An 8,758-nucleotide genomic window follows, 5' to 3' on the forward strand; every position below is an offset into this window, starting at 1 on the left:
TTAAAAAGAACATTGATATAGGAAAACGGGTCAATTTGACCCAAAGACAACATGAGGGTTAAGAGACAATAAGACTTTGAAAAATGTAGGGTATTATTTGGTGAATCATAGGAGGCAATTTACAAATTACATCTCTCTTTGTTTTTGTGCCATTTCCCCCGTATGAAGGTATTTTAACACTCTAAGGATCTTTGAGACTAAATTTACCTTTTTTTTTAGGCTCAGCTAAGAATGTAGACAAGAATAAGTCTAAAGAGATTAACATGTTATATGTTGTGCTATTTTCTGTATACTTTAATGCAAAATATTTGTAACATTTTCTCAACATTTCACTGATCTAAATTGTAAGAAAAAGTGAAGAATATCTTGCACAACAACTCAGAGACTGACTGACTGTTGACTTTATGTATATCTAATGTATATTCAATATCTTTACATTTCCTTGACTTTTGGAAGTGGTGACAAAGTGCTCACACACAATAAACCTTCTACAAAATGAACCCTTCTTTTTGTCTTACTCTTTACTTTTCTACAAGATGCCTGATGTTGGATCTCTGCATAAATAAAGTCTCCCAACAGGACTTCCTGTGTACATCCATGTTGTTGCTAACTCTAATGGACGTTTCCCTTATGATGTGTCTCCCCCTGGTGGGTGAAAGCTGAACTGCAACACTGAATCATTTTCTAATAAAGTGAATTTTTGATTACATTTGTTTTGTGAGATACATTTGCTTCTTGTACTAATAACAATTCAAAAAACACAAAATGTAACTTTTGACTCACTGTTATTTCTTTGATGCCCATCATGGTAATGACCTTCTTCACAACTTCTGGAGGACAAGGGGAACCCGCCATGATGCCTTTTTGTTGATGGAAATACCCGCAAAGACAAAAACAAAATAATCTTTTTAAACAAGGAGTTATTTCGTCCTATCATTTAAAGCAGAATATCGGCCTTTGTCTCACCTGTGTGAACAGACGACAGGTCATGTTTAGCCAAGTCTGGCTGGTTGAGCCAGTCCACGTACATGGTGGGGGTGCCGTAGATGTAGGTGCACCTGTGAGGAGCAACAGACAAATTCACACAACGCATCTCAGGTTTTTCCTTGCCATCGTCGCACTAAATGCTCGCTCTTGTGGGAATTACTGGAATTGTTGTGTCTTGTTGGTAAATTATAGAGTGTGGTCTAGACCTGCTCTATCTTATAGTGTCTCGAGACAACTCTTGTTATGATTTGACACAATAAATAAAATTTAATTGTAACTGTAGTTCAAAAAATGTCTTAAAAATACATTTTAAAAAATGAATTCCCAGAGATGTAGGCCCAGCGGGCCACCAGGCTTGCAATGCGCTGGGGGAAACCCTGCATCATGGGAAAAACTGCAAAAATACAGCTGCAGAAATGTGCTCAGAATGAGTTGTTTTCTATGCGTATGTTTGTATATTTAATTTCAAAATATCTTTTAGATCATAAAAGATCTTGAGTCCAAAAGTGTGTACGCAGAGTGTAAATTGTAATTGTAATTTCCCCACTGGGGATTAATAAACAAATTAAATTAATTAATTAATTAAGTAAATATTAAAGTCACAGTAGATGAGTTTGCAAATTGGTAGCTGCAAATATGAAAATGTGTCGGTGAGTCCAACTCTCTCTGGACATTGGCTGCTCTTAAGGAGACACTCTACATAATGTGCCTGTGCATGCTTGGATTTCTATCTTCATAATTCCCTTCTATCAAACAAACTTATTTTGAGATACAGCTACTAAAGAGATACTCTTCTACTCCGTTGAAATGACACTGTTTGATTTAGGTCAAAGGCAAAGTTTGACATTTGGGGGAAAAAGAGGCTCATTTGCTGAGGATTAGAGGAGTGGATCGATATCTCAGTAGAGGATAAAGCTACAGCCAGCTGCTGGTTAGCTTAGCACAAACACAGCTGGATAAATACTGACTGCTTATAGAGTGACAGGGGGTCAGAGGGGCCTATTTGTTACATTACTCCTATATTTCTCTTTCTCAGAGGCCAGTTTTAACAGTTGCAGGGTTTCTGGTCCTGTACATGCTGGCTCAATGTCTTGGCTTTCAGCAACAGAGCCAGACACGTTAAAGTTTGTAGTTCAACCTGTTCTTTTCCTGCTTTGAAAAACATCTGTACATCCTAATGTGACCAGACGTCCCCGGTTTTGGAGATCTGTCCCCGGCTGGATCCGTCCCCGGAAACCTCATTTAATACTGCATCACTGTCAGAGGAAAATCTTTCCTCAATAGTTTTTACTGTGTCCGATACTCAATGCGCTGTTGCAGAAACAAGCCTGAAGCAGTAAAGCAAAAGCTGTCAGATAAACGTAGTTCAGTAACATTACAACATTCCCCTCTGAGGTGTAGTGGAGTACAAGTAGGAAGTAGCAGCAGGGGTAATTCTAGGATCAGACCTTGGGGGGGCTCAGCCCCTAATGAGAACAGCTCTAGGTCTAGTGTCCCCGTTTTAAACTAAAAACATGACGTGTTTTGGAGTGTATAAACGCTTCTGAGCTGAAAATGTCCCCGGATTTTGTCTGAGAAATCTGGTCCCCTTAGTATATCCCCACTTTTGGTCATTCTAAACAATTGTACACATACATTGCTTTATATCCTAACAGGGCTAGAGCTAAGATGAATCATTTAGTTTTCACCTAACACCTGAGTAGTCAGCTATTCAAATACTTTAATAACTGGTTTGAGTCCTTTGACAAAAATGTTCTGATTGCAGCTTCTTAAATGTGAATAGTTTCTAGTTTCACAAAACAAGACATTTGAAGACATCGTTTGGGGCTTTTTGGGAAACACTGATTCACATTTTTCAGGGCAACTTTGTTCTGGGAAGAAATATAAGACTACTAAGACTAATAGCTAGAGATTACTTAACACTGATTGTTGAGTCACTTCTCTTTGTCCATGACCAACCAAATAACATGTTATCTGATCCCACTCAGGAAGGGTCCACCTGATCAGAGAATCTGACCCTAACGCTAACCCGACCTCTGTAGACCTGACACGGCACACAACATTTGAACCTTTGATACAAAACTGGGACTAGACACAAGCTAAAGCATAGTTCTCTCGCTCTGTAACCTTCAAGCAAACAATTTCAATTACAATTTCAATACATGAAGATGATTTCACGTGCATGTTTGTTTTATATTTGCACTTTGCTGTTGATTTATTCCAACACGTAAGCGGAGGAAAATCTGTGATGTGTAAAAACCAGTTTGCCCAGTTTCCACTTCTCCAGCTAAGCTTTTCCCTTTGTATTTCGGAGCAGCGTCAGAATGCATGAGGATTATATTCTCAGCACATTTAATCCTTTTTCACACGATATAAAAGATCAAACGGCTTTCCGTTGGACAGGATTAATACGGTCTACACTTATGGACCTGGCCAAGGGTTTCTGGCGTTACCTTTCACTCTCCAGAGCTGCTAAAGTGGCCTTTCCATCGTACCCTGCAGAGGGAAAGATAATGGAGATGCCATGCACGGCGATACACATCCCACCACCCACAGAGCCGAAGCAGTGGTACATGGGCACAGGCAGGCAGATCCGAAGGTCCGGCTGTGGGGAAGGATTAGGACACAGGAAGGGTTAAAATTGTGGAGGAATAAGTTATTGAAAGAAAGAGCGCGATGAATCATTATGCATTGAGAAACAACGACCATCCTGCCTGGTTCTGTTGTGCTTTATGGCCAAATGTCTGTAGATCATTTCCTATTTTAGACATTTTCTACTTTTTTTATAAACTGTTATAACAGTTTCTTCACATAAATACCTGGACACTTTAACACTTGACTCAACTCTGACACTTTTGACTGATAATTTATGGTAAATGTCTTTTTAAAGCTAAAGGTTCTTATTGTTATCATTATTACTATTTTTATTACTGTTATTATTGTTATCTTTATACGGCCTTCTATACTGTATTTTTGCTAAAACTGATGCTGGAAATTTCAATTTCCTTGCGAGAGTCATCCCAAAAAGGATTGATAAAGAGAAGTCTAAGTCTATAGCTTATAAAAGAAATGCTTTTTGTTGATATAGAAGAAGACGTTTCAGGCTGTGATTTACACACACAATACTGTTTTTGGCCTTTTTGTGGCTCTGCTCCATGTTCCATTTAGTTTATTTTATATCATACCCCAAACTCAGTTGATAACTTCAAGAACTGAACACATTCTTCCTGTTCATTAGGGGTAAATGAAACGGAGATAATACATAAGACAACATGTCGGTTAAGACTCACCCTCCATGTGTATCCCACTCTCTTGCCAACAAAGTAGGCATTGTTGATGATGTTGTGATGAGACAAGGTGGCACCCTTTGGAGCCCCAGTTGTTCCCTGGTAACAGATATTAGAAGTAAATGACTGTATAAATGACTGTAAAGCCATAAAAATGGTCAGAGGTCACTCTGATATAATTATTTTATTGCTCTCTAAACAAGGTGAAGCACACTGTCAGTCAGTGATATTATAGCCTTGCATTGCCAGATCTTCCTCTACAGCGCTGTGAGTTTTGATTAATAGTCATCAGTAACATGGATATAATGAATGAAAGGTAAAGGCAAATATAGTGTCCCTTTGCCAGACCTTCGTCCACAGCGCTGGCTAGTCCACACAGCATTCTGGGATGGGAGAAAAACCTGCTCTGGTTGACTGGTATTTCCTTAAACCAATCACAATCATCGTGGGTGGTGCTAAGAGGCGGACGGAGCCACGGGGCCTCTGCAAAACAGCCTCGGGAAGGAACTTGTTTTGGTTTGGGCGTTTTTTTCCACCTCAATCCCAATTTATACAACCACATTTTTGTGTTTTTTTTCCTCCTCTGGAAAAAAAATGCACACTGAACACAGCTCTCAAACTTAATTAGACTGAAAAGGGAGCGTTTCAACCCTTAAAAGGATGGTTCAGATGTTTTGAGGTGTGGGTGTATGGGGTACTTACTTCCATAGTCAGTGTGTTAGCTACAGTAGACGGCGTTTGTTTTTTAGGTGTATAAAATGTGTTGTTCCTCCAGTCTGCTTCTCCAACCTGGGGGTATCCTCTACTGTAGCTAACACACTGATTATGGAGAAGTAGCTTACACAACCCCACTTCAAAACATCTGAACTAACCCTTTAAGGATTAAAACATTCCCTTTTCAGTCCAATAAAGTTTGAGAGCTGTAATTCAGTGTGCAGTCTTTTTTCCCCCAGAAGAACCAGAAAAACCAGCACATCCTGCCATAAAAGAACAAAACCTGGCACACAATCAGAAATGTTTCAGCTTGCACGGACTCCAACAGAGCTCCATAACAATCCTCAAGGTCAGCAGGAATTATCCAACAATTACCGATGTGAACTGGATGTTTATGGGGTCGTCAAAGGAGATCTTCTTCTGCAGATCCTGAAGCTGCTGCATGTACTGGCTGCTGCCCGCCTGCATGACATCCTCAAGATGAAGCATTCCTGGCTGCCGACTATCAATGACAATCACAGAGCGGAGGTCTGGGAGTCTGAGGGGAAAATCAAACAAAGAAAGAAACGTAGGTCATACTTTAAAACTGAGGAGCTTTATGTCACACTGGAATATTTGGCAGCTTTGACTCCTAAAGTTAAAGTTGCATGTTACTGTTCGATGTATGTGTCCTGTAAAGCTGAACTAATCTTTCTGTTAATGTAGAAAAAACAGACTGTAGCTAGAATAATTCACACACTAAGGTCAGGAGTTGAAATCCCCCCAGCTCCATCTCTTCAAATAAATGTCTTACATAACACAAAAAGATATTAAAAAGGGCACAGACCAGCATTTAAAACAGCAAAACGTCCTTTAAGGGAACGGAGAGCCAGGCAGTCCAAAATCAGAGCTTTTGTAGCTTATTAACTGTGCTGCACCGTCAGCTTTTACCTCCTTTGTCAGAGTATAGACGGCCCCCAAGAGAGGAATTATTTGCGGACATTTAGAGGCATGAGTCGATGGCACAAATATGTCTATTGTTAATGTAATTTTCCTGTTTGTGCTTTTGTGACTGACTAGCACTACTATGTCTGGGCTTGCTAGGATGTTAGCCGTTAGCTCTGCTAACTGCTACTGCAGTTCACCAACTAGCCTTGGGATAAGTTCCTGGAGAATTATGCAATACATATCTGAAACTAACTCCCAGAAAACGGCAGGTCGGCTGCAACTCTGACGCTGCATTCTATTAAATCAAGTAATTGTTTTGTTTTGTTTTTTGGGGGGGGGGGTGCCCCTAGGGTGAAATTACTCCGAACCATCCCTTTAATAAACTTGCCTTACCTACGCCACCAAGTCTCTAGAAACGTAACTTTGCTGTGCCACTTATTGTTGTGGCAGAGCTTTTATTCTGAAAAATATCAGAATTAGTTTTTTTTTTTAAAACCTTCATGTGTAGTTTTTGTTTAAATGAATGTAAACTCTTTTTTAGGATGTTTTTAACAGGACGTGATTTGAGTGTTTTCAACGGCCTTGTGTAGAAATTAGACAACACAGTTGATTCATTCCCTAATTTAAACATACAGAATATTAAAAAGTTAAGACCAGTTACAATGACAGGTGAGCTTCAGCAGCTGTACCGTGCACTCCTGATGTCTCCTGGAGCGGAGGTCTCGATCTCCGGACAGATCTGTCTCAGCATCTCACAGTACTTCTGAGTCTTGAACTGGGTCGGGCACACTATGGCTTTACACCCAACCTGCAAGAAGAGGAGCAGTGGATTCCCCTGAATGTGATACAGTCTCTGTAAACAGTCACAGTCACATCAGGTTTGTAAAAGTCACCCACCTTCCGAAGCGCAAACTCCACCTCCTTCTGCTGGTACGCCGGGTTCACAGATACCTGTTGGGTGGTAAAACCATAAACAGTTGCTCACGATGGAACATTAAGTAAAAGGTTGACAGATTAAACACTGGACCACAGCCAAATCAGAGACAATGTAGATAATGACCAACATATATGTGCAACTTTATCCCCAGGAGAAGAATATATTTCTTTTAGTTTAAAGGTGCCATGCTTGTTTTTCAAAAACTTTTTCGCTCAACAAAATGACAAAAAGACTCATCACCCGCCCCTACCCATGTCCTCCAAACCCACGCTCCCATATATTCCTTTCTTCAACTTTCACTGTAATACTTTTCCATTGTGTAGGTGGTTTTCCTTTCTTACTGTACATACTTCTGAACTAAGCTCTTCTTTAAAATGGATTAAATTATATTGCAATATGTTGATTTGCACAATGATGAGCTGATGATGTTCTTTATTTTCCTTATTGTCAACAATGTGTTAATTGCAACTATGATAAGATCCAAGAAATCTTTGTCTGTTCACACAGAGATGTTCCTTGCATTACTGCTCCAACAATCCATAGAATAAACATCTGTAAGGTCCCCCTCCAGAAATCATCAAAAAGACATACATGACTGTACATGTCAGCCGGTGCAACAGTGTGGCTCATTGATGTGTTTTTAATAGTTTTAGACAACAACAGAGCTCGAAGGCCCAGAGGGAGAAGACACAGTAGATGCTCTTTCTGACCGCATCAATTGAGAGTATGCAGTAGAGAGAGTAGTACCGTTTCCCTTGAAATTGAGTTTTCCTTCTTGTTAATGCAATAAGCTGTAGCTCAGACTCACCAATATGATGCCAGCTCTGGCTGTGGCAAACTGGAACAGGACCCATTCGTAAGTGTTTGGCCCCCACATGCCGAGCCGGTCTCCTTTTTGCAGTCCGATTGCCAACAGCCCGGCTGCAGCTTGATCCACCTACACAGATATTAAGAAGAAAATACAACAATTCCAGTATTGTTTGACTTTCTTGCCGCATCAGGCTGGTGTCTGAGTTATTTACACTGCTCCATTATTGCGAGGGACACAAAATCCCTTATTAAAATTCTGAATGTTTGTTGTCCTGGCTCCGAAATGGTGGAAAAGTCTAAGTCTGAAAGTCAAGGCTGAAGACTTTTCTGCGTGATGCTGCATTCTAATAAATCAAGTCATTGTTTTGTCACACTTTATGCATTTAGGCATGGAAAGGCTTGCTTCCAGCTTCCATAGACAAGAGTAACAGGATATTGCAGTTAGTAAAGTTAGTTTTAAGGTTAATTAACAACTTCCTCCATGTCACTTTTGTATAAAACTGTAGAACGTAAAAAAAAAACTTGGAGTCCAAGTGCAATTCTAACAACAACTATGTAACAGGTCTGTTTTCTGTGGAGCAGGTAGAGAAGGTGAAGCCAGGCCCATAACTTTTTATCACTTTACACGGCTTGTAAAGCAAAATGTGGCCTGGAGATGTTCTCATTTCCAAAACCAGGATGTTGATTTTGCTTCCAATCTTATAAGTATCTTCAAAAAAGCACAACAGATGTTAAAGTGGAGATATTTGAAGAAATGAATCTGGAAACTATACAGGTCCCCTAGATAAACGATAACATTGAGCACTGTAGATTAGTAGCAATGGCTCAGTAGTGGGATAAAGAGGACAACATTCAAATCTTACAAGAAAATTATGGTATTTTTCAACATGAGTCTTTTTGTCATTATTGTGGCCTTTCTGACTCTAGATCACAACCATTTTCCACCTCCGCTGTAATCCAGGAAAACAATGTATATTGAGGGAAACCATCTGGTAAGTAGATCATTATCCAGTTAGCAAAAATAATCTAATCCATGAGGCTACTTTCTGCGTTTACATCCATTTGGACTCAGAGAGCGCAGAGCTGTGGTTCGGGT

The 8,758-nt window shown here is 39.9% G+C and overlaps 2 protein-coding genes across 2 annotated transcripts in view; one reads left to right on the forward strand and one right to left on the reverse strand.

Moving 5' to 3' along the window:
* The window catches only part of chad (chondroadherin), an 8,200-nt gene extending 7,703 nt beyond the window's left edge, over positions 1–497 (forward strand). The window contains exon 5 of the mRNA XM_032501614.1: positions 57–497. The gene's annotated coding sequence lies outside the window, so the exon portion shown is untranslated. The remainder of the gene's footprint in view (positions 1–56) is intronic.
* acsf2 (acyl-CoA synthetase family member 2) overlaps positions 1–8,758 on the reverse strand; it is a 26,164-nt gene that overhangs the window by 16,363 nt on the left and 1,043 nt on the right. The window contains exons 3-10 of the mRNA XM_032501604.1: positions 7,661–7,789; positions 6,813–6,866; positions 6,605–6,723; positions 5,364–5,526; positions 4,278–4,373; positions 3,441–3,592; positions 967–1,058; positions 784–860 (exon numbers count right to left, since the gene is read on the reverse strand). Coding sequence (XP_032357495.1) covers positions 784–860; positions 967–1,058; positions 3,441–3,592; positions 4,278–4,373; positions 5,364–5,526; positions 6,605–6,723; positions 6,813–6,866; positions 7,661–7,789 — 882 coding nt within the window. The remainder of the gene's footprint in view (positions 1–783; positions 861–966; positions 1,059–3,440; positions 3,593–4,277; positions 4,374–5,363; positions 5,527–6,604; positions 6,724–6,812; positions 6,867–7,660; positions 7,790–8,758) is intronic.

This window comes from Etheostoma spectabile, chromosome 21 (genome assembly GCF_008692095.1).
Source record: "Etheostoma spectabile isolate EspeVRDwgs_2016 chromosome 21, UIUC_Espe_1.0, whole genome shotgun sequence".
NCBI lineage: Eukaryota > Metazoa > Chordata > Actinopteri > Perciformes > Percidae > Etheostoma > Etheostoma spectabile.